The following is a 27,276-nucleotide window of genomic DNA, read 5'->3' on the forward strand; positions in this document are numbered from 1 at the left end:
TTCCTTAGTGATTTACAATTAAAGCTGGAACCATATAACTAACTCCAAGTCGGGGTGGGAGTGCAGAAAATATTTGTGCTACCTTGGTGCAAACTGCTTGAATGAGAAAAGGTAAAAGGATTAGTCATGTGGTACCCAAGCAACCAGAAACATGAAGCCTGGGTTTGTACAATATTGCTTTACAGATACTTTTTAGCCATTCTGCTCTGCACTATTTGTCCTCCAAAGTTTCTTCTTATGTACAATACACTGTTGGCATTAAATCTGTATTGATTAAAGTGTGGTCTTCAAATATCACATTGTAAACCAGAATTCAGACATTCAACATAAACAAAGTTAAAATGTACCATACAGAGATTTTAAAAGGTGCAGTTGTTCAAAACGTCATGTGCCTCCATGCCTTTGTATCTATCATCTCCTTTGCCAGAAACACCTTTTGCCTTTTCACTAACTCAGGGGTTAGCAAACATGGCCCATAGGCCAAATCAAGCCTATTGCCAGTTTATAAATAAACAGTGTTTGGAACACTGCCATGCTCATTCATTTATGTATGGTCTATGGCTACTTTAGCACTACAACAGCAAAGTTAAGTAGTTGCAACAGAGAACATATAGCCTGCAAAGCCTAAAATATTTGCCATCCAGTTCTTTTCAGGAAAAGAAAGAAACTGCTGACTCCAGCTGTAACGCAAGTTTCATTTCATTTCTTTAGGTGTTTCCAGATTTCCCAGACACTTTACCTACTTTCAATATATTAGTTACTGCCCTGCAAGAATAATTATTTATAGGTTTGAAACTAAGGAGAAGAACCAACACATATTTCTCTGTACATCCTCGTTGTCTACCATAAAATGCTCAATAATGCTGGCTAAATAAATCAGAAAACAAACCTGCATGCTGGACATTTTGATTTGCTTGCAGCTGAGGGGCTCCTGAATTCCCAGGGGTAGTTGCTGTGGTCGAAGGCACCTGACCTTGCATAAAGTTCGGATTGGCCTGTCCTGCTGAGAAGCCAGGTGGGAGGCGTTTAGGCATTCCTTAATAGAAAACAATGAGTAAGGCAGTTACCTAGCAAATTTATACTCTTGCTTAGATGTGGAATGAATAAGGAAGGATGAGCTGCATGAAGTCTCCACTGGCTTAGCTCTCTGTCACACTGGTAGGATCTTTAATAATAAGGTTGGGAAAGATGGTTAAAAAAATCAACACAATCTCTTACATGAGCATTGTCAAAATGAAAAAGAAATACTAAAAAATTTACACTTAGAACATGCCAAGGAAAAGATGGCAATCTGCTCCCTAAATGTGATCTGAGGCCACGTCACAGCAAGGTTTAGGGCTCACTTCTCTGTAATACAACTTTACATACTTTAACACAGGTACCAAAGGAATATGCTAAATTCTCTAATGTTCAAACAAACTGATAAGAAATACTATAAAACAAAGACCTTGGTCCTGATATTAAGCATAAGATAGGCGATTTTTTTTCCCATTGAGGGAAATGGATGACAATTTCCTTTGCAGAAAATTTCTCCCCAATATTGTGCTTGTCTCTTTGGAAGAGACAAGAGATCAGAAACAATTCATAGTAGCTTCAAAGTCAGGCTATATTAAATTTATTATTACATCCTCCCCTCATAAGGTTTGCTGCAATTCTGACAGCTATGGTACCAAGAACCATGCTCTAATGGAATCTTACTACAGTAATATTTCCTTTTGTAGGAAGGTTTAAATTAATTTCAGAAAGCAAATCTATAATAAGGAGAATCTCAGAACTCACTCATTATTTATAATGTAGGCCTGGATGTGGCCAGATCACCTAGGTGAGCACATCATTTGCTCTATGAAAGCATCAAGATCTAAAGCTCACTTAAATTTTTTGTATTAGTCCCTTTATTTAAGGGCCAAATTTTCAGTGTCCTGAAAAACACTCTGTAGACAAATATGCATTTGTCCTTTCTAGCAGTGACAAGTCCCCATTTGCATGCTTCCATTGTAATTAAATCAGTAATCACATTTGCAGGAGGGACTACCCAGCTTCCACTGATCCAAGGCTAGATGCCCAGAACAGAGAAGTTTGGAGCTGAAACATTATTGCATTTTCTAAAAGCTTCTTAGGACTCAAATATTATAGCCTGCATGTCAGTAAAAGTAATTACAAGAGAGTGAAAAGACTGATGAGCAACTTAATTTCACCAGAAATCATGGGAACATGCCTTTGCTATGTTGCACTACAGATGCAAGGGTTTTTTTCTGGGTAGGCAATGGGTGTCTTTTGGTGGGGGTATGTTTATCAGATGACAGTATTACTGACACTCTCTATACCTTACTGAAAAGCTCCAAGCACATTCATGTGCACTAGATCAATGATTAATAAGAATAAATAATAAACATGGAGATGGATAAGTTTTACTGTAATCGTTTTACCTCTCACACATTAAGCTCCATTGCTTTTTCTTCATACAAGAGGCACCTTACAAAATAAATAAATAAATCTCCTTTAGGTATAACTGGTGGAATTCCCTCTCTAAGGAGCAGGCATTGGCATTATTAAACTATAAAAGTCAATGATTTCTGAACTTACTCCCCTTTAATACTTTAATCAAATTTAACAAATACCATGCTATTTTACTAACCAGGATTATCAAAATTGAAAACCAGAAGGGCTTTTCCCCAACAAAATCCTATACTTAACTTTTCATTTTTGCGCTATTACATAATCTTAATTTTTTCAACAGCTGAGCAGTTTAAGTTGTTAATAAAATCACATTTCTTCCGGACATTTTAATTTACTAGTACAAGATCAAGCAAAAATATTTTGAAAAACAAAATGAACATCTCTATATTGGATTTTACCTGCATTTTAATCCAGAGGGCTAGCTTAAATATAACCAGTAAGATCTGCATAATATATCAAGTTAACTAAGTTATACAAGTGTCATCACTATATCCACAAAGCCAAATAAATATATCCTTATTTCACTCCCTCCATTAACTCTAAAAATTGAAGTTCTACTAAGGTCTACCTCCAGTAAATTTACCAACACAAATAGCTTCAGTGTTCCTCACCTCCTAGGCCTGGATGTAAACTCTGTGGCCCCTGATTTGGTGGCTGCTGCTGCATCACCATGAAGTTAGGTGGCACGTTTCCCTGTTGAACCATAGGATTCCGACCCGGAGAGCTGACGGGCTGCTGAAATCCCTGGGGAAGTGGGTTATTTTGAGGTGGCCTTGGTCCCATCTGCTGCTGAGTTTGGTTAACCGTTGGGGAGGATGCAGGGGATCCCTGCTGGAAGGAGGAGGGTGAGGAAGCAGGAGACTTGTTGGTGAGGTGGGGCTGCTGCAGGGGGGTTGGGACCCTGGAGGGCCCTCCCTGCAAGCTCTTCATCTGAGGAGCTGTGAACTGGCCTGGATTGCTCATCTGAGGAAAGTTTGTATGGGCTTGTGAGGCTTGCTGGCTGCCAAAGGGATATGGAGGGGGAGGGTGGGAAGGTGTCTGTACCGTGGCTAAGGATGGTCTTGCCTGGAGTTGCTGTTGCATTGGGCCAGGCAAGGGAGCCTTCTTCCACCCTTGATTTGCAGTCATTGTGCCCAGAGAACCCTGGGCTGGAGGAGGCTGAAGGGCTCCAGAAGGCAGCTGGTTCCAGCCTGGAGGAACAGGCACCTGAGTTGGGGCAGTAAACTGGGGTCGAATTCCCTGTGGCTGTTGCTGCGGATGTTGCTGTGGGGGTCTTGCCTGCAACTGCTGCTGCTGCTGTTGCTGCAGCTGGGGAAAATTAGCTGGGTTTATCTGTCTGTTCACAGGGACGGGCTGCATTGGGTGGTGCGGGGGAGCTAAAGATCCTGAGGGATGACTCTGCTGCTGTAAATGTAGCCCAGAGAGGAGTGGATCCATTGCATCTGTTTAAAGACAGTCAACAAAGCAATAATTAATTTATTGTAATCTAGATCCTAGAGCATGAGTCTTGGTAATTCTACAAACATAGAATAAAATCTGTTGGTATCATTCAATGAAATGTTTGTGAGCACTTTCTATATGTAAAACAACGACCAAGATAATAGAAAGATGAATCTTGTCTAAAAAGAGCCAACCATAAAAGTATTTTCCAAAGCATATTCTGGGGAATTATGTTCATTGTGTTATAAGAAAACATAATAAAATAAAATATGGTCAGTCAGGTTTGAGAAACACTGGAACTAATAACCTTAGACAAATTTCTTCACTGGAGGACTTTCAGTGCCTTCAATATGTTAATTTGGAATCCCCAGGAGGGAGGCTACATTAACCAAATTTACTTCACTACAGAATTCTCGGTCTTGGAGCAGCAGGAAAAGGCAGGCCAAGGAATACATTTTCAGGAATGTTGGGGTATAACTGATAATGAGAAATTCTGAGAAGGAAATGATGACTTTTAGCTTGAAGAAATTAAGGCAGATTTTGTAAAGAAGACTGCGTTTAAGATAGGCAGTTAGGAATTTGGCTAGGAGACAGCTGAATTTTGTAATGATCTGTACAGGGAGTTCAGCCTCTTCAATTCTCAAAGCTTGGAGGTCAATACCTGACTGAGAAGCAGGGCGAGGAGTCCTGGGCTGCAGTTCTGAATTGGGGCCTGGTGCCATCATGGAAGATGACATGTTTCCACCTTGGGATATCATAACAGTGGCAGGGCTGCTCATCCTTATTAATCCTAGAGAAAAAAAAAAAATCCCTAGAACAGAGTACTAGAATTGGTACAATGTTTGTTTTTAATGAAATATTTCAAGAATGTAAGAGGGTATGGAAATATTTTACACCATCAACTACCTTATTTAAACCTAAATATTTTACCCTATCTCTGTCAGATATATACATAGATATGTATAGTAGGAAGCCTCCTACTCCACAAGCTCATTCCATTCTTTTCCACTTATCTTATAATTGGAATTAACATTTCCATGCATGTGTACCTTTTCTACATATGTAAGTAACCTGCATGGCATTTTTAAATACCTTTGATCTTTGTATAAGTCACACCATACTACATGTATTCTTCTTTACTTTCCCTTTTCACTTATTTTTAGAGATTCATCCATCTTGACTGCTCTAGTAGTGCCCCATTTTATGAAACTCATACATCCATTTTCCTGCTGATGAATACTAACTTTTAGAATTTTGCAATGTCATGTATTTGTCCCGTATGCCTGTGGACATGTGAGAGTGTCTTTAGATTATACACTTAAAATTGCTAGGTTTTAAAGTATAAGCACTTTCAATTTTACTAGATATTAGTAAACTGCACTCAAAAGTGGTTTTATCAATTTATACTCCTACTGGCAGTCTGAGAACTCCTCTTGCTCCCTACCTAATTTTTAATACTATTAGACTTTCTAGGATTTAGCATCCCTATTCACATCTATAAATCATCTATAATTATCCTCTCTTCCTGCCCTTTAATTTTAGTATCAAAATTAAAACAACTTCAAAATGAGTTGGAAAGTATCTTCCCCCTTTTTCTATACCTTGGAAGAATATGTGTATCTGTTCTTTAAATATTTAATAAAACTCATCTGTAAAATCATCTGGGCCTGTAGGTTATACTGACTCATAAGGAGACAGATTATTTCAATTTCCTAAGTAATGATATATTTTTCAAGTTTGTTATGTCTTATTAAGTCAGTTTTAAATTATATTTTCAAGAAAACTGTTAATTTGCCAATTCTTGAAAATTCATTAGCATAAAGTTATTCATGGAATACCCTTTCTTCCCATTCTTTTAAAAAACTGAATTATAATTCACATACTATAAAATACACTGTTTTAAAGTATACGCTTTTTTCATTCTTTACATTGATTTTGACTTTTTTTTTTCCTTTATCTTACTAGAACCAACAATTTTAGCTGTCTTTTCAAAGAAACATCTTTTGGTTTTGCTTCTCTGTTCTATTGGTTTTTTTAAATTCATACTTTACTTATCTGTTTTTACCTTTATGATTTCCTTCCTCCTAAATTACTACTCTGCTGTTCTTTTTCTGAATTCTTAAGTCAGACACTTAGCTTGTTAATTTTCAGTTGATGTTCTGCTCTAATATAAGTGTCTACGGCCTAAATTTTCTTCCAAATGATGTACTGTCTACATTTCACAAGTTTAGATATGTACTGTTCTCATTATTTCCTTCTAATTATTTTCTAACATCCATCATGATTGTTTTTCAAAAAATCACTGGGAAAAAAAAAATCATTGGGTATTTAGATCGTATTTTTAAATTTCTAAAAACAAGGGACATTTTAGTTAGGGTTTTGTGGGGTTTTTTGGCCAGCGACTTGACTTAATTACACTGTGGTCAGAGAACATAATCTGTATGATACCAATATGTGGTATTTATTGAAACTTGCTTTTGCAATAATACATGGTCAATTTATATAAATGTTCCACTTATGCTTGAAAAGATTAAGATTCTTTCATTTTTAGTGTATGGTTTCTATATATATCCATTATATCAAACTATTTTAATTATATTATTTCTTTATCCTTAATTAATTTTTTGCTCAATCTATCAATTACCAACAGAGGTATGTTAAAATCTCCCCTAGGATGTGCTATCTCCATGAATTCTGTCCATTTCTGCCTCACATATTTTGAGACTAGGTTATTAAGAAAGCAAAACTTTAGCTATCTTTCTGGTGAATTTTTCCTTTTATATTACACAGTGGTCCTATACAGTAATGCTTTTTATCTTAAAATCTGCTTTGTCTGATGAAAATATCATTATACCCCTTTTTCTTGGTTAATAGTCACCTGGATTATCTTTTTTCTATCCTTTTAACTATGAACTGAGACCTTATATTTTATGTGTTTCCTGTAAGAGCACATAGCTAAATCTGAGATTATTTTTCAACCTGATTAACCACTTTCTTTTTATCAATGTTCTAATGCATTTACCTTTATTGTTAATTGCTGGTATATTCTGGATTATCATTTTATGATACCACTGCTTTGTACTCTTCTTTTTCTATGCTGTTTTCCTACTTCTAAGAATTTTATTGCAGCGATTTTTTTCATCATGCCTTTCCTTTCTATCCCTACACTACTAGTTTAAAAGTTATACATTCTATTTCTATTATTTTAGTAATATCTTTAAAATGTCAAGACGTAACTAACTTAAAGTCTAAGGACAATATACAATCATCATTATTACTAAATAAGTCAATGCTTATTTAGATTTACCCCATGTTTACCAATTATTTAGCTCACCATTCCTTCTTAGCTCTTATTTCTTCCATCTTAGGTTCAATTTTCTTCCTCCTGAAGTACATCCTTGAGCAGTTCAATTAGCAAGGGTCTGTTAATAGTAAATTCTCTTAGTTTCTTTAAAAAAGGCCTTTATCTCAAACTCCTCTTGATAGTATAGCTTGGTTTAAAATTCTAGGCTGTCAATAATTCTCTCATCATTTTGAAAATATTATTCTAATGTTTAATGGCTTCCAATGTTGCCCTTGAGTAATTAGCTGAGTCTGACAGTCAATCTTTCCTCTGTAAATAACTGGTCTTTTGAGTTTTGGGTTGTTTTTTTTTAATATTCTCTTTGTTTTTCATGTTCTGTAGTTTTACAATTTTGTGCCTAGATGTGGATCTATTTTTATTTGGAGGGCTCAGAATTACTGGACTTCTGAATCTGAGAACTCATGTCTTTTATCAATTCTGGAAAATTTTCAGCTATTCTCTCTTTGACTATTATCCCTCCTCAATTTCTTTCTCTTTTTCTTCTGTAACTCTTCTCAGACATATAAACTTCTCCATTTTTCTTAACCTCTTTCATATTTCCATCTCTTTATTTTTGCCTGCTGCATTCTGTGTAGTTTCTTCAAACTCACCTTCCAATTCAGCTGTCTCTAATTTGCTAAATAAGTTATTCACTTTAATAATTTTTAAATTTCTGTAAGTTCTGTCCTCCCCACCTCTTTAAGTTTTGCTAGGGTCTTGTTCTCTTATGATCTTCGTAATTTTAAATATGTGGATATTCCTATTATCTAGAATTCTGGAGGGAGGTAGGAGGTAGTCTAATTCTAAATTTTATAAATTGGGAGTATAAACTCATTTATAGTAGGCTTTAACTATGAGAAGTCTGCAATGGCTTGGGGTGAGAGCTTCAATGATTATTGCCAGTCTAGAACCACTTGATAACTAAGCTTAGCTGTTCCTTGGTCATTTCAATAATATATTAAACATCCAACATGCATAAGGGCAGAGGAGACAAGTCCACAACTACCATTTCCCCCATCCCCTAACTAGAGTCCAGATCAAGAGAGACACATTTTTCATTTGTCTCCTTGTGCTAGAGGATAAAAATTTTCTAATCTACTGTTTAACCAAAACTCCTGGCTTCTTGAGGACTTCTGAAGTCTAACTTCCTTCTTTATGTGAGCCTGAGGCAAGGCTTCATATTTTATTTCTCTTGGCCATTAAAACTCAAATCCTTGGCCCCTGCAGAATCTCTTCATTTGTTTACTGCTATTTAAATTTTCTTCTCTGACTTCTTTCTTGCTCTGGGGTTTTCTCTTACTTTCTTACAAGCTTAGCTGTGCATTAAATGTTATATTTTATCCAGCATTTTTAGGTGTTTCGTTATTTGGGAGAGGGCAATTAGATAAATATTTACCTGTTGAAATTTGATTTGTTTCTGAGGAATCCCATCCCATTTTTCAAAGATGGTAATTAGATTGTAAGGACGTTCTTAGAAGATAAGAAAAAACAGGTTTTTTTAGCTTACAATCAGCTTCCTATCCTCAGAAGTGTTTACGCACATGCTGGCTACATGCTCAGTAGTGATACTATAAAATACATTCCACCACTATGTGGGAATTTGGACTAGATCCATGGTTCACAACTGGGCACAATTCTGTCCCCCAGTGGGTATTTGGAAATGTATGGAGACAGCTTTGGATGAAACAACTAGGGGGAAGGGGTCATGGTACTACTGACATCTGAGAGGTAGAGGCCAGGGATGTTGCAACATCCTACAATGCATAGGACAGGTCCCCACAGGAAAGAATTACCAGCTCAAAACATCAGTAGTGATGAGGTTGAGAAACCATGACAAAATGACTGCTATGGTATCCTCATTAATCCTGGGGTTCTATTAGGCTATAAAAAAAAAAAAACAGCTATGAATTTGGTTTTAATTACAAAAGACCTCTGCTTATCAGACAACTTTCTGTTGCCAATGCTAAGAATAATTTATAGACTAAGACATTCTAGATACACAATTCCAAAGTTATTTATTATTTTAGAAGGTAGTTAAGGTTTCATTCCTCAGAAAAATTTGTTTAGTTTAAGCAAATATTAAATTTTGTTTGCATCCATTGTCCCAATGGGCAACAGAGAAAAACATTCCTAGGTATGCTTGGCAGTAAAAGATAGATACCTAGGGGTTAAAATGTTACTGTGGCTACAGATCATTACTAACTGATTATTCCTGAAACTTTATATTATATATATTATCACAATCCGTGTCCTTCATTAAATATCAGTCTAACCTAATCTCAACCTAAAGCTTCTAAATTTTCTTTGTTGATAATGAACTACATACATCACTATAATTTACATGCAGTAAATGCTTAGATGCTTAATAAATATGCCTGCTATTTGCTGGATACTAGGAGAGCTTGGAATTAGTGTGGATACTGGTTTAATGGCGTCCTAACGGTCAAAGGCTGGAAGAGAGCTATAACATTGTTTTCAGGACATAATTAAATGTGTTCACAGGTAACCAAGGCCAGTAAATATTAAGACATTTGGCCAAAAGTTGAGACTAGCACCCAGATATCCTGAGTCTCATCCTAGGTCTATGCATTCTTTCGCTAACTATATGCAACTTGGCTAAACTCTACTCACTCCTCTTCCGGCCCTGGTTCTTCAGTAGTGGCAACAGTGTCACCTATAATCTCTCATCAAGCTGCCTTAACACTAAACGCTCAGACTTCTGTGGAAAAACTGTATCTACTGACTCTCTATTATAGCTTCCAGGTTGGGTATTTACATTTATTATATAGTACTCCGAAACAGCCCAACAACACAGGTTGTGATATATAACAGGAACTCAATAAATGTTTTTGCTATATAGTTCAGGATTCATTCACTTTCAAGCATGAGCTCAAAAGATTATAGGCACAATTATCTCATTTTACAGGTGAAGAAACTATTGCTTGGAGAGGTACAGTGACCAGCTTGAGGACACCACTAAATGGCAGTGCCAGGATAAAAACCGAATTCCAGTTCTATACGGCCAAATCTTCAGCTACAGTTCAGAACAATGGCTTTACAAGCTGAGCTTCTCTATTCTACTGCATTTCTTCAAGAGCTCTTGTGAAAGGTGGGGAGGTGACTGGGTATAGTTTCAGATGCTTTTCTTCAGCCATAGCACCTGTGATTTTTCTGGCTTATTTGAATAAAAGGTCCTACAGCAGAAAAAGTTTTAAAGCCACTGGTGTGGTGAAAGGAGCACTGACCTGGGAGTCAGATCTGTGATACTAGCCCACTGCTACTTGACCCTGGTCAAATTGCTTCCTTTCTGTGAGCTCCACAGCTTCCTCAGCTTTAAATGAGAGAGCCAACTCAATTCTAATATTCTGGGTTATTGGGTTCAATCTCTAGAATATTGGGTTCAATCTCTAAAGACGAAATTTCAGGACTGCCAAAAAAGGTAGTAAATAACTTACAACTCTCTCGAATTCTAAATACATAAAAACACATATTCTTTCACATACTTCTATAGATTCCACATAAGCATACAAGAACTCTCAGCTCACAGATTGTCAGTCACAGAGAAAGCGGGAGTTTGAAAGCCACATTATGCTATAAACATCCTGAGGGTAGAAGGTATTTTATTCAGTTCTATTTCCAACATTTACCATAGGTCCTAACACACGAGAACTCAATAAATATTTGCTGCATGGCTCAGGGCTCATCTACCTTTAAGCATGAACCCAAAAGTCTGCAAAGACTATATGCTTCATGCTCCATGATTCTAGCCTCTTAAGAATCTACATTCATATCTTACTTGCCTGAACCAGTAAATAGAAGTGTGATAGGAACCCCCAACTATCTTGCAGGAAACAGATGATCACAACATTAGCAAATAAAGCCAAAAAAGGAAACAAGTAAAATGTCATGCAACTGAGTGGGAGATCTCACCTGGACCACCTGCCATGGAAAATCCTGCCTCCATCCTAACTGGATTTCCAGTTCCCATGGGTCCATTCATTCTCACATCTTGGCTTCGGTTCTGAGCCAAAGCCAGGTTGATAGCACCTTCCCCTGAAAATGGCAGGTTAAAAAAGGAAATCATCAGAGTGAATTTTATTTACAACAGGTACGTGAGACCTTTAGTTTTCTGTGTTTTTGAAGAATTATGGTAAGTTTACTACCACAAAAAGGTTGAGTTCAATACTATACAGGTCTTTCTTGAAACTCATCTGAGCAGGTTCACTTACGTGAAGCACAGCGGGAGCATAACTAATTCTCACAATACAGCAGCTGGGCTGTATTAATGATGTGCAGCATAGGCAGAGAGTTTGGAACTCTGAATATTTTTTTTTCAACCAGCTCACCATGTGTGTGTCTGTGTGTGAAGGAAGAAAATATTCTCAGAAAGCCTCAAAATCCTAGATTACTTTTTGAGAATTTATGATCAGAAATTAGAACTACGAGACAAAATATTTGCAATCGTTGCAACTGATAAGGGCTTAATTTCCAAATTTAAGCTCATACAGCTCAATATAAAAAAAAAAAAACCCCAAAGAATCCAATAAAAAAAAATGGGAGAAGACATAAATAGACATTTCTCCAAAGATGACATACAGTCAACAGGCACATGATAAGGTGCACATCACTAATTATTAGAGAAATGCAAATCAAAACTACAATGAGGTATCACCTCACACCAGTCAGAATGGACATCATCAAAAAGTCTACAAATAATAAATACTGGAGAGGGTGTGGAGAAAAGGGAACCCTCCCATACTGTTGGTGGGAATGTAAATTGGTGCAGCCGCTGTGGAGAACAGTATGGACATTCCTTAGAAAACTAAAAATCAAGTTACCATATGATCCAGCACCCCCACTCCTGGGCATATATCTGGAGAAAACTCTAATTGGAAAAGATACACACACCCTAACGTTCACAGCAGCACTATTTACAATAGCCAAGACATGGAAGTAACTTAAGGGTCCATTGACAGATGAATAAATAAAGAAGACGTGGTATGTATACACAATGGAATATTACTCAGCCATAAAAAGAATGAAACCATTTCATTTGCAGCAACATGGATGGACCTAGAGATTATCATGCTAAGTGAAGAAAGTCAGACAAAGACAAATATCGTAAGATACCACGAATATGTGGACTCTAAAAAAAAATGATAAAAATGAACTTATTTATAAAACAGAACAGACTCACAGACACAGAAAACAAACTTATGGTCACCAAAGGGGAAAGGTGGGGGGAGGGATAAATTAGGAGTTTGGGATTAGCAAATACAAACTACTATATATAAAACAGATAAACAGCAAGGTCCTACTGTATAGCACAGGGAACCATATACAATATCTTATAATAAACTATAATAAAAAAGAATCTGCAAAAGAATATACACACACACACATATATGTAACTGAACCATTCTGCTGTATACCAGAAATTAACACACTGTAAATCAACTATATTTCAATTAAAAAAAATTCTCAGAGCACACACAGAACCAGGAATCATTTGTATTCCCTTTAGCCAGAATGAAGAGAATGCACTAAATATACAAAAATCAATGTATCTATATAAATTAGCAATGCACAACTAGCAACTGATATTAAAAATTGTACTATTTACAACAGCATCAAAAATATGAAATTGAATTAACAAATATATGTAAAATCTATACACTGACAACTACAAAACATTCCAGAGAGAAATTAAAAGCAACTTCAATGAATGGTGACATATGCCATATTCATAGATTGGTAGACTAAGTATTGTTGAGATGGCACTTTCTCCCAAATTACACAATAGATTCAATGTAATTCCAATGAAAAACTTCAGAAGGCTTTTTTTGGGAGGGGTCAAAAATTGACATGCTTATTCTATAATCTACTTGAAGATGCAAAGAAGCTAGACAGTCAAACGTATTCTGAAAAAGATTCTACTTGAAAGATTTATACTAACTGATTTTAAAACTTGCTATAAAGCTATAGCAATTAACCTGTTGTACTAGTGGCTTAAGGACAGACATATATATCAATGATACAGAACAGAGTCTAGAAATAGACTCACATATCTGTAGTCAATTAGTTGTAAATAAACATTCTAAGTAAGCTGTATGGAAATATTTATTAAAGTTAACAACAAACATGAACAAAGTTTAAACATTCAAAGAGAAAAGCAACATCAACAAAAAAAATACAAATAGGTATAATGGAGAAAGAACAGAAGATGGCATGGGGAAACTGGTATCTGTAAGCAAAGTACCACTTTCTTTTCAACAAGTGCGATATGAACAGCCACGCAGCAGAGAAATTCATGCAATGAAGAATACATAGGCTGCTACTAATCTACTTCTGAGACATCTTATAAGACCAAAATTTGTATAGAACTTTTACTGCTTACAAAATTTTATCTCATTTGAACCTCACAATACCTGTTAGGTAATGTCACTAGAAGTGTTCCAATTGAGTAGATGCTGAAGTTTCAGACAATTTAAATCTCATTTGGCCTAACAATAAAAAGCTCTCGGAAACAAGTTTTGGGATGCTTCTTGTACTTATTTCCAAATTTTGACTCTTGTTACCCTGGAAGACAGCACCACCTTGTGGACAGATAAAAGAATAGCTAGCCTGTGGTTGAGTTAAAATGCTGCCTTCATCTGAGTTCTTCCTTAGTACAGATTCAGATGATAAAGAAGGAAGTCAATGAGGGCGCAGCAGTTTCCTCTGTCTTGCTACTATCTAGGTCAGCTTTCTGTATTAAGTATTTTAACCAGGCAGGTAGCTTGGTCATAGGCAACAAATATCCTACCAGTAAGGGACCAATTACAAGGGGCTACAAGATGTTATAAGTTGCCTACAGAAGCCAGGAATAAAGACAAAGAGAATAGAGAATACACTAAAGGGAAAGAACTATTAATAGACTAAACTTGCTATGACCTTTTAGTAGAAAGAATACTGTTCTTGAAATGGACATCAGATCATGTCACGTCTCAGCTTAGAACTGCTCCGTTGCTTCCCAGTTTCAGAAATAAAAGCCAAACTCCTTAACAAGGTATGCAAGGCCTCAAATTATCTATCTGGACCAGTACTGATCAACAGAAATATGAGTCACACAGGTATTTTAAATTTTCTAGAAGTTGCAGTAAAAAGGTAAAAAGAAATGAAATTAATCATAATATATTTGTATTTAACCCAATACATCCAATGTATATTTGTTCAATTTATAATAAATATAAAAAACTTTAATGAGATACTTTACATTGTTTTTGGGGGGTGCTAAGCCTTCAAAATCTAGTACGTATTTTACTCTTATAGCACATGTCAGTTTGGACTAGCCACATTTCCATTGCTCAACAGCCACATGTGACTTCTGGTTACCATACTAGATAGCCCAGGTGTGGTCTTACCTCTCTCTCTAACCTCAATTCACATTACTTTCTCCTTCAGTAATAAGGAGGCAGACTCAGTGGCCGAATTTTCTTTACTTTCTTAGGAACACAAACCTACTTCTCACCTCAAGGACTTTGCACATGTTGTTCTCTCTGCCTAGAACAGTTCTCCTGCATTCTTCACGTAAACCAACTTCTCAATTTTCATGTAATCTTAAATGTCACGTGCCCCCAAAACCTCCTCCAATCATCTTATCCAAGGTTAGGTCACTCTTGACAGAATATCTTGTTATTTCTTCAGAGGACATCTCTTATAGTTACTTATTCATTCACTTATTTTTTTTGTCTGCTTCCCCTTTATATCTGCTGTCCTGGGATAGTTATTCATAGTTAATTAATGGTTATTAATAGTACCCTCCCTTTACTCCCCAAAGTATCCTAATTTAGATGATAAATTATATGTTCACTTTAATTATATCCTTTAAACAAAGAACAGTACCTGGCTCATGGCAGGTATACATTAGCTATTTACTGAATATATGACGAACAGTCATCTTATCATAACCTTACAAAGAATTATAGGCACTTTTTTTATATGACAAATACATTTCTGGAAAACCTCACATTCTGCAAAATCTCACACTAAAATAATAGGTTTTATGGGGAAAACATTGTTGGGGCAAACTCAAAAACCATGAAGCTTTGTAACCAGAGTTCTAATAAAACCAAAAAATTAGTGGAGGCAACATACCCCAAAACACTAGAGTGGAAATGCCTGGTTAAAGGTGCAAGATAATGCAGATACGGTGGAGCTCAGTGGCAGCCACGGGAGGAAGTGAAACTTGTCACAAGCCAAGAGCCATGCAATGCTGAGGTTACACTTCTGGGGAAGGTACTTGAGTGTAACTTTTCATTCTTAATTTTCCTGAAATAAAGCTGAAAGGGCTCCCATTTAGGTAGCAACTAAGCTAAAGGCTTTTTTTTTTTTTTTTTTTGCTTTTCTTGTGGATAATAATCCTTACATGCCTACTATTCTAACTTTCCTTGCCAAGGGAAAAAAAAAATCACATATTAATAAGCACAATTTCCACATTAAACTGCTATCATATCCCTATTTGCCAACTGCACATAGGCTAATTATTATCAAAGAACACATAAAGAGAACACTATTGGCTCCCAACCTTGCTGACTGGGGTCTAAATTATGGTCTATGGGCCAAATCTAGCCTGCTGTCTGTTTATTTAAATAAATGTCACTGGAACACAGCCACATTCACTTACATTTTGCCTGTGGCTGCTTTTGCACTAAAACAGTAGAGGTAAGTTGTCTTGATGGAGATCTTCTGGCCCACTGAGTCAAAAAAATGTATTCTTTCACCCTTTACACAGACTCCTGCTTTAAATCACCATGAATCTAAAGGGGAGGGCGGGGTCACAAAATGTCCTCAAAAAAGTCATCTCCCCAACTCCCTGGCTCAAAGGAGGGGTACAGGGAGTATTATTCAGTGGAGAATAGACCTTTAGGGGAAAAACCTGTCCCTCTATCCTGGCAGTAGACATCGTGACAGTGGCAACACCTCTTACAACTCAAAAGGCATCAGTCCATCACCAGTTTCATAAAAGCAACAGCTGCTGCCACTTTCACTCTTGCCTGAATTCCCAGGGAGGGTTGAGAGAGAAAAAGAAATCACCTGGGACATGTACGTTAAAGAATTCTTTTCTGTAATGTGATAATCATTGCCATATGTCAATTTCCTAATTCTTATAATGCATGTTAACTATTTTGTTACCTTGCTGGTACTTGTATTTTAATTTGTGGCTATAACAATAAAGGGGAGCCAGCATCTTACCCTCTTAAGAACTTGTAGGAAGTAGGCCTGATTAAGAGAAGAAATTTGTGTTTCCTTTCTCCAGGGGAAAACACTACCACTTAAGGTTCCAAAGCCCTTTTAACTCAGGTAAATAGGTAACAGAAACTATACAATGTTTAGAGTTTTTAAGAAACTGCTTATGTGTTTCTTATAAAGAACAGATACGATTAATAAACTATAAACAGCCTACATAGTGTTATAGCCAATAGTTGTTTGACTTCCACTCTTCCCAAAAGTTCATCCTATATCCAATAAATTGTCATGAATTAATCTTACATTTCTGCATACTTTTATTAGATAATTCAACATTTTTCAAAATAAACTGGTTATTATTTAAGGCATTCTTCTGTCATTTATCAAATGATGGAATTTACCCCATTTCTCAATTGATAAATCTCTCTAAGAAATCTCTCTAAATTGTAATCTGTTTGTTGGTATTGCCCTTTCTGGGGCACAGCAACCAACAATCCTAACTGCACAAAATGTGTCCCACTCCTATATGTAAAATGCTGACCTTTCTTTCGGTTACTGAGGTTTTGTGCAGCATTTAGTTCTAAGCAAGCAAAGAGTCAGAAGGGCTTGGCCCACCACTGCAAAGGAAGGCTGAAATCACTGGTTGCCAAACTCTGGACCAACACAGGAGGGGAAAAGAGGGTTTTAGTTCACTAGGCACCCAAAGGTAGAACTTCCTTTGTGCTCCCCCATACTTGGTACTTACATCTTTCACAGGTCTGTCTCCTTTACCAAGGGCATGAGTTCCTTTTGAGTTCATATCAGCAAGGACTATTTATCATTGTATTCTGAGTGCTGAAGTAAAGTCGTGCTATTATATATGTACTTCCCTTGCTTTCACTCAATATATGTTTACTAAAGACCTTAACATGTACGTAGGCAAGCAGAGACACAACAATGAGCAAAACAAGATACAGTCCCTGCCCCTACTGGAGCTTGCAGTCTAAGGGGGAAACAAAACAATAATCAAATTATTGCTTTAATCAAAGTGTGAGAAAATGATCTGAGGGGAAAATCCAGACTTTCATGAGAGCACATAAAAAAGGACTCAGACTTAATCAAGGAGTTCAGAGAATACATCCTCAAGAAGATTTAAGCTGATACTTGAAGGCTGAGTAGGCCTAACTAAGGGAAAAGGGAATGGTAGGGAACAATATTCCATATAGAGAAGACATCAATGCAAAGGATGGGTGGCAGGAAAAAGAAATGCTTACTCAAGGAACCAAAAGAAAGCTGGAGAGGCTGGATGAGTTGTACAAGATAAGGCTGGATGAGAAAGGTAGAAGTCAGACCATGCAAAGCCTGAGGTCATGATAAGGAATTAGGTTATCATTCTGTGAATAACAGCAAGCTTTATCAGGGTTTTAAGCTGTCTGTGTGTAGCATACTTTCATTTTGAAAAGATCACTCTGGCAAAACACTTGAAAAATGAATACTGTTACAAAAGGACTGTTCAGGACCTCCTAATCTCTGTTGGATGAATAAAGAAATAAACACTAAGGCTTACTGGGTAGAAGGAAGCAACTGGAATTAGATTATTTAAAAGACAAATCAGTCCCTAGTCAGGTCGCCAGTAAAATCAAAGTCTGACAGACTGACAACCAAAATCAGAACCAAAATTCAAGGGAATGGAGTCTGAGGCTATAGATGCTGACATATCAGGACCCAAGTGGAGCCTCAATTTCTCTATTTTAAAGCACAGCAAAGTGAAGCAGAGGTGACATGAGCTACTTTGGCATTCTGAAACGTAAGAGGAGAGGAACAAAGCAGCACATAAATCATGCCATATTCTACTGTTGCTGTGATCTGGGTCCAGACACACACCTTCAATCTGAACGGAGAGAATTCCCAGATCCCGAAGCTGCTGGTTGTTGCTCTGAGCCAGGATCCGTAGCCGCTCTGCTGCTTCCCGGGGGATGTTGAATGTTACACGCACGCTGTTCCAGGGCTCCACCTTCTGTACCTTTAGCTTGCTGGATTCTTGATTGTGAAAGAAAGAGAACATTAGTAATCTTTTAGCCACCAGAAGACATGGAATTAACAACAACAAAGTAAAAGAACAAAGCAGAACACCAGCTTGGAGTAGCTGAGAGAGCTTAGGCTTTGGTGTTAGACTTTAATCTAATCCCAGCTTTACCACTTAGCACCTGGATGACCATGAACAAGTTATTTAACATTTCTGAAACTTAACTTTCTCTTCTCTAAAACCATGAAAAGACTACTTTATGAGATTGTGAATGCTAAGTAAGATAATATAGGCCAAAAACCTAGCACAGGACCTGATATACAATAAGCACAAATAAGTGGAAAGCAGTAAGACAGGAAGGAACATAAGAGAGAAGAAAGGAGAGATAAGTTTAATAAAATAATGTCTACTTCTGGACTCATTTCAATGTACGTGAATTGAGAAGCTGAGTACACGGAAGTTTCAAACTTCAAGTGAAATTCTATAAAAATTCAAATGGCAGATATGCCAATTATAGGATATTGGGGAATGTGCAGCTATAATTCACTAAACTTGTTAAAGAAAGAGCACTAAAAAGGAACATAGTAGATTCCCTTCTAAAACGTTAAGCAATTTTACTTCTTCAAATGAAATATTTGAAATTTTAACACTCATTTAAATATCCACTGAGCATCTCTGTGAAAGATACTTACAGAGACAAGGAGCAAACATTTCTTCCAATGTCCTATAAATGCTTTAGTTTAAGGAAGACTTAAGTTTTGATTCTTTGTATCTTTGGTTTTTAATCTTTCCCTACTTTAAACAAGAGTAGAATTCCTACTGAAGCACACCAAATTGAGGGGAAAAGCAACATAAATCTGAAAAGTCAATGCAAACTTCAGGATGAGTTTTTAAAAGTAATTGAGTGGGGAGCATATGGCTCAGTGGTAGAGCACATGCCTAACACGCAGGACGTACTGGGTTCAATCCCCAGCACCTCCATTAAAATAAATAAATAAATAAATAAACCTAATTACCTCCCTCCCAAAGCAATAAGCTGATTCAGCAATTTAAAAACAAGAAAAAAAAATATGGCTAATTAAGAGAAATGAGCAATCAACAATTTCAGGCCCAGCTAGACCTTAAAATATATTATGACTATGATTATGATGACAATTGCAACTTTAACTCATAAAATTCTCTAGTACTATGATAAATAATCCATAACTATAAAGAGCCTTATACAACATAGTGAAAAGAAAAAATTCAAAAAAGAAAGACTGCTTTCCTGACATCAATTCTCAAAGAAAAAGACCTCAAAACCTAAAAAAGCTAGTTAGCACGTGACCAAGTCAAGATTTATGATAAAAGGATAAAATCTTGGCTTTGTACTATGTCTGAAGGGATTAAATAACTGTGGTAAACAGCAAAGATGGAGAAATCTAAACCAAAGCTGAAAAACACAAATTTCCAAAAGACCACAACAGGTTATCTAAATGTGTGAAGAGGCCAGGTGGGAACTGTGGTGAGGGGAGGGCCTTCCTTCAGTGGCAGCTGCTACTCAGCACCACCTGGGATAGAAGGCGAGCTCAATGTTATCAATTCTTTCCTTTTTAAAGATAAATCCAATTTGGATTTTAATGTAAAATATCTCATTTTTTAAAAAGCACTGGCAATGAAATTCAAACATTCAAAAAAAACCCAAGAAACTAAGGTGGGTCATAACACATGGCTGTAGACTGGATCCAGGAGGCTATCAGTTAACCTCTGATATAAAATTTAAGAGTACAAATTTCAAGTACATTTTCAGTAGAACCATAGAGTAAAAGACTTTTTATAAGCTTTAAGGGGCCTTAAAGACCCAGTCTAACTTCTTCATTTTATAGGTAAGGAAACGAAAGACCAGAGAGTTAGAAACAATAAATAAATTTATTTATTCTTAAGAATTACTCCTATCCATTAGAACAGACTGCTTAAGGATTACTATGCTAAGCAGTGCTTTATGATGTTCAGTCCCTCCGTGTACTTAAAAACAAAAATACAACACAATTTCTATTGAAAAAGGAATTCTAAAATTCCAATTTTGGAATTAAAATCAGTCTTTCAATTTGGTATGGCACAGCTGTACTTTGTAAAACTCAAGATAACCACAGAAGGGCAATTCAAAAAGAGTAACAAGAAGGAATAATAATTAAAAGCAAACTACCCATGTGTAACAAATTGGGCACGTTTTCCAGTATGGTGTCCAATTTCCACTTGAAGTCTTTATCATCTATATTTCCCTTGAAGGCCACAAAGATTGTGGAATCCTCCAAAATACTATCACTTTTTGAGTCATCATCTTCTAGCCCAGAGTCAAAATCCATCTCTGAGTCTTCCACTGTTGATGAACACAAGGAAGTATAGATATCTTCTAAGTTTGGAAGGTCATCCAAAACCATGGTGAATATTATTCCAGAAGCATATGCCAAATGGACAATAAAAAAACCTTTGAAAAGAGAAGATACAAAAAGCATTACAAAGGGGGAGTGCATAGCTCAGGGGTAGAGTACCTGCCTAGCATATGCGAGGTCCTAGGTTCAATCCCCAGTACCTCTATTAAAATAAATAAATAAATAAATACATACATACATAAATAAATATTTTTAAAAACCACAATAAATAAAAAAAACAGGCTTATGTGCTCCAAAAAGCATTACAATGTATAATTACACAATCAATAATGTATAATCCAGAGTTTGTGAAAACTATAATTTATTTGCCAAGTAATACAGAAGTAGCATAAAAGTTAAGTAATTAAAAAGAGGATAAAGTATTTAATAAAGATTACTAGAAATAAAAACATACCAGTTTTAAATAAAATTACTTTTTATTTGTCAGCCTAAAATATGGGCAGGAGGGAACAAGATACCTCAAGAAAACAGAATACTAGCTCAAGAGACTCATTTGCTCACTTATGATCATCTGCCACAATGGCTTGTGCTATTCCTTTGGGTTTGCTAAGATTAACCACCAGTTATCTCGCTCACCCACATAATTTACAGATTACCTATTGACTTCACTTCTTCCTGGGGCTTTTGATCTTTTATAAAGAATCAAAAAACAGTATGACATTCAGGAGAAATTTAAAAACCAAGTGTATTATTTATTCTACCTTTCCTTGGAAAGGTAGAATAAAATTAATTTCCAAATGTAATTATTTCAGGGTAGCCAAATAGCTCTAGTTGATGAAGGAATGCTCTTTTTTTTATAGAATACCAACTTGAACATAAAAGAATATCATTAGAAAAAAAATCACAATTTTGCAATCTCTAATAAGGGAATTCAGGCAGAGATCGTTAATAAGGATAAAGCATTATGAGAAAAACTGAGAGTTCTGGATATTCATATGATGTCAAAGTATCATCCCAGATAACGCTGGTTGGCAAAGGAAAAACTCTAACTTCACAATGGAAGGACCTGATTGGCTGAACGCAAGAATCAACCTGTGTCATTAACAGAGAAATAACCAGAAATTATGTACAATATTAAGTGCACAGCACTGCCTATGAAATATTCTTGCCAAAAATGTTTAACCTGAATCTAACAGCTTTTTAACAGGAGACAGAGGACCAACTTAATCAACACCATGAAGAAATAATTAGACAAATCTAGAGTATGGGATTTCTACAGCACAACTGGCTTGACCTCTTCAATAAGTCAGTGGTCATGGGGGAAGAAAAGGTGGGTAAAACTGTTCTACATGAGGAGATTTAATAGACTTAAAAATCAAATACAGTGTATAGTCCTCTACTGGATCTTGGTTTGAAAAAACAGCTGTAAAGCACATTTTTAGGATAATAAGGGAATTATTACTAATTTTGTTACATGTGATAATAACGGTGTTATGGTTTTACAGGACAATGTTTTTGTTTCTTAAGAGATGTATATTGAAGCATTTAGAGGTAAAATGTCATGTCTGTAATTTACTTTAAAATAATTGAGGAAAAATAAACAGATTAACCAAATATAACAAAATATTAATAATGGTTAAATATAGGTGGTGGGTATATTGGTGTTCATTATATTTTTATTTGTACTATATTTATATATATTTGAAATTAATCATAATAAAGTGTTAAAATATTTTTTGAAAAAGGAAAAAGCAAGCATACCAGAAACATGGTACTGATCTAAGGTAAAACTCCACCTCAGAAAGGCTTAGAAGCTTACTTATGAACATCTTCCAAATCATAGCAGGATTAAAAATAAATATGTTTGAATATGTGTATTTATAAATATATAAATTTATATAACCTATATTGTATATAGTTAGCTACCTACACCAGTCTTTTCAGATTTAAATATATCTTATATATATTTTTATATATCTATATTTATATATATTCAGATGTATATGTGAATAAACACAAAAGACTAATAATAGGTTTTTCGTATTATCTGCTATTTGAGAGACACTATTATGCACCTTAGAAATTACAAATTCATACACTTACAGGGGTCAGGCAGGTAAAATAAATAAGAGAAGGACAGTAGATATTAAATGCATTTGCACATACTATATGAATGGTCTAGGCAATGGGAAACTCGCATACCCATTGATGCTGAGTAGCTGCTACTTCGCGCCACCTTATTATTTTCTTTTTGAAGGGATAGGAGTTGTGCAAGTCCAGGACTAACATATTGTCAATTTCAAGAAAAGACTAAAATCCATATATTTAGTAAAATTTCCGAATTTTAAAATAGATTTACATTTCTGGAAAATACTGTATGGGTAAACAAAGCACACTGTAGCTTGCACATGGCCCACAGGCCATCAGTTTTCAATTTCTAATTAAGTCTAACAATCCAGGTATGACTCACAAAATTGACTGGCCCCAGTGAACTATGCTGGGTTTGGTGCTGTGCTGGAGGAAACCAAGTATTTAAAATACATTTAAGTATTATGATGTGCCTCTTGGGAGGTCTGTGGGCTCCTGGGAGAAAGAAAAAGAGGATCAAGGTCTTAACCCCAGCTATCTCCCATAATTAGCTAAAGGACTATCTTCTCCTTTGACAAAACTCTAGATAATGAAGGAAACAGAATTTTTATTTGCTATGTAACTTTAGTAGAGTCGTTCCATTGCTTGGAATTAAGCTGAATCATATCCACTCTCACATAAGTTTTCACTCACCAAAATGTCTTTCTTAATTTTTATCATTTATCCAGGTCATCTTCTAAGTCCAAACAAGTTGGCATTTTTAGGGCTTGTATTTCAAGGTAGCAGCCAAATAAAAATTCTAAAAAGAAAAAGGAAAAACAAAAGCACAATATTATATAGAAATTACAGGTGGGAGGGTATAGCTCAGTAGTAGAATGTGTGCCTACCATGCAGGAGGTCCTGGTTTCAATCCCCAGTACCTCCATTAAAAATAAACAAATAAACCTAATTACCCCCCCAACCAAAAAAACAAAAACAAAAACAAAAACACCACAAAAATTAATTAAAGAAAAGAAATTAGAGAAGCGATCCATCTTTGCATCAGAAGTCAATGCAAATATCACAATTTGTCAAGGCAAGTTAGACATCTTTAGATAATGTTAAAATAGAGTTTTCATTAAATCTGAAAGAATGTTTTTTTCCTGAGATATTAAACCACTCATTAACTAGCAATTCAAAGAATACAGAAGCAAAGCTCAGGAACATACAAGAGCTTCATTTAAGAATCATGAAACCAGGCCGCTAAGCCTCCCTATATATTCATTTCTAAATCTGTCAAATTGAAATGAAATCAACATCATGCCACACTGTTCAAATACTTGGAGCCAAAACAAAAATATTTTGTACATGCACTTAAATAAAAGACCCACTTCTTCTAACAGAATTTCAAATTTTGTTTGTAAACTTCATAAAGTATAGATTTTAGTTTTTTCATATTTTATCTATAATATTTCATTTTTCATTAAGTTTTCAGTTCAAGTTCTAAAGTATTCTTTATTGTACATACAGAAATTATGCATAGAAAGTGCACAATTTTGGTGTGCTTCAGAAAAAATTTCCCTCTTAATAAGAGATCAGTCTACCATGTCTATAACTTGGCTTTACAGTTTTACATTATTCCCAAATATTGATTTTATAATATCAAATTTTAGGTATATGTCCTAGGTATTAATAAATATCTATTGGAGAAATAACTATCCATTGGCTATATTCTAATTCAAGGAAAAAAACCAGTTTTTAAGTCTTGAAGGGAACATTAATAATAATTAATCTTTAAGAAAGGCCATAAAGAAAATCTCATTAAATCCAAAAAGTAATAATAGTATAGTCAAACACTCTGGTGACAATGCACTGAAATTATAAGTTTTAAATAAAATCAAGAATGTTCTCCTAGGGCAATCTACCCAAGCAATAGAAATAGAAGCAAAAATAAACAAATGGGACCTAATGAAACTTAATAAGCTTCTGCACAGCAAAGGAAACCATAAGCAAAACAAAAAGACAACAAAACAAAAAGATGGAATAGGAGAAAATATTTGCAAAAGATGAGACTGACAAGGGCTTAATATCCAGAATGTATAAACAGCTCATACAACTTAATAACAAAAAAAAAAAAAACCCAAACAACCCAATCCAAAAATGGGCAGAAGACCTAAACAAGCAATTTTCCAATGAAGACATACAAATGGCCAACAGGCACATTGAAAAAGTGCTCAATATCGCTAATTATCAGAGAAATGCAAATCAAAACCACAATGAGGTATCACCTCATACCAGTCAGAATGGCCATCATTCAAAAGCCCATGAATGATAAATGCTGGAGAGGGTGCAGAGAAAAGGGAACCCTCCTACACTGTTGGTGGAAATGTAGTTTGGTGCAGCCATTATGGAAAACAGCATGGAGATTTCCTCAAAAGACTAAAAATAAGACTTAGCATAAGACCCAGCAATCCCAGTCCTGGGCATATATCCAGAGGGAACCTTAATTCAAAAAGATACATGCACCCCAATATTCGTTGTAGCACTATTTACAATAGCCAAGATATGGAAGCAACCTAAATGTCCACTGACAGATGACTAGATAAAAAATACTTGGTATATATACACAATGGAATACTACTCAACCATAAAAAAGAATGAAATAATGCCATTTGCACCAACATAGATGGACCTGGAGAATGCCATTCCAAGTGAAGTAAGCAGAAAGAGAAAGAAAAATACCATATGATATTACTTATATGTGGAATCTAAAAAAAAGACAAACGAACTTATTTACAAAATAGAAACAGACTCACAGGTGTAGAAAACAAACTTGTGGTTACTGGGGGCAGGTGGGGGAGAGGGATAAATTGGGAGTTTGAGATTTGCAGATACTAATATATATAAAATAGATAAATAACAAGTTTATACTGTATAGCACAGGGAACTATATTCAATATCTTATAGCAACTTATGATGAAAAAGAATATGAGAATGAATATATTTATGTTCCTATATGACTGAAGTATTATGCTGTACACCAAAAATTGACACAACACTGTAAACTGACTATATAGCTCAATAAAAATATATTTAAAAAAATTAAAAATAAATAAAATCAAGGAACAAAGGTCTTTCCACCTCAAAAGAACAACAACAAAGAAATCAAAATCACAAACCTTGTTAAAAAAGAAATCAAAACTACAAATTTCTAGAAAATAGTAAGGAAAATATTACATATTGGAACCTAAAAAACACAGCCAAAATTCAAAGCCATGGATACCTATACCAGAAAAGAAAGAAAGGAAAAAAAAGAAAGAAAAGAAAAGAAAAGAGATACCTATATTAGAAAAGAAGGGAAGGGGAGGGGAGGGGAGGGGAGGGGAGGGGAGGGGAGGGGAGGGAAGGGAAGGGAAGGGAGGGAAGGAGTTATACATCTACCTAAAAAAGTTAGGGGAAAAAACCCAATAAAGTGAATTGAAAGAAAACAAAATGACAACAAAGACAGGGAACTATATTCAATTTCTTGTAATAGCTAAAATGGAAAAGAATTTGAAAATATATACATATATGTATGCATGTGTATAACTGAATCAGTTTGCTGTATACTTGAAACTAACATTGTAAATCAATTACATGTCAATAAAAAATAAAAAATTTTTTAAAAAGTTATGAAGCTCTGATGCAATTTAGTTCCATTTTATGAAATTCACCACAAGCAAAAACTAACAAAAACCGAAATAATGTATAAAAATGTTTATAGGGTGTTATTTATAGTAGTAGAAAATTATAAATAACCTGATTCCTAGCAATAGGAGAATGGCTGAGCAAATTGTAACATATCAATACAACCACTGTTCTACTACTTCAGAGCTTTTCAAAAACATGAGTGTTTCATCAGTCTACATTTAACATAATCATTGATAAACAATTTGTTTCTATGTCTTGTGTCTTTGTCATTTCTCTGTTCTTGTGTTAAACAAACATGTTTTAGTGTTTTTTTTAGCTTATTTTAAAAGTTATTTAATTCATGTTTTATTTTTAGCTATATTTTAAGTTATTTTCTTAGAGATTACTCTTGGGATTATAATGTGACTATTTAATTTATCACATGACTACAGATTGATACTGACTTCCTTTCGGTAAAAAATAAAGCAACTCTACTCCCCCTCAAAAAGGAAAGAGAAAACAAAATGAAGGAGTATAGATAAAAACAGAAATCAATCAGAAAGCCAGCAGAACTAATAAATAAATAAATAAACAGATAGATAGATAGGTACACTTGGGGGGGGGATGAACAGTTAAATCACTATTTAATCTAGTAAGTAAAAAGGGAAAAAGTCTAATTATATAAAATAAGAAAT

The 27,276-nt window shown here is 35.3% G+C and overlaps 1 protein-coding gene across 10 annotated transcripts in view; it reads right to left on the reverse strand.

Moving 5' to 3' along the window:
* Positions 1–27,276, reverse strand: part of NCOA6 (nuclear receptor coactivator 6) — an 86,657-nt gene that overhangs the window by 28,433 nt on the left and 30,948 nt on the right. For 7 of the 10 annotated variants that reach the window (XM_074347179.1, XM_074347175.1, XM_074347174.1 and 4 more), the window contains 7 exons: positions 23,627–23,732; positions 20,659–20,940; positions 18,332–18,487; positions 11,171–11,293; positions 4,559–4,687; positions 3,069–3,899; positions 890–1,036 (listed from right to left, as the gene is read on the reverse strand). In XM_074347179.1, coding sequence (XP_074203280.1) covers positions 890–1,036; positions 3,069–3,899; positions 4,559–4,687; positions 11,171–11,293; positions 18,332–18,487; positions 20,659–20,893 — 1,621 coding nt within the window. In that variant the 5' untranslated portion in view covers positions 20,894–20,940; positions 23,627–23,732. Of the gene's footprint in view, positions 1–889; positions 1,037–3,068; positions 3,900–4,558; positions 4,688–7,231; positions 7,319–11,170; positions 11,294–18,331; positions 18,488–20,658; positions 20,941–23,626; positions 23,733–27,276 lie in introns of those variants that run through there. The other 3 variants (XM_074347177.1, XM_074347176.1, XM_074347178.1) reach the window with 3 other exon arrangements.

This window comes from Camelus bactrianus, chromosome 19 (assembly GCF_048773025.1).
Source record: "Camelus bactrianus isolate YW-2024 breed Bactrian camel chromosome 19, ASM4877302v1, whole genome shotgun sequence".
Classification (NCBI taxonomy): domain Eukaryota; kingdom Metazoa; phylum Chordata; class Mammalia; order Artiodactyla; family Camelidae; genus Camelus; species Camelus bactrianus.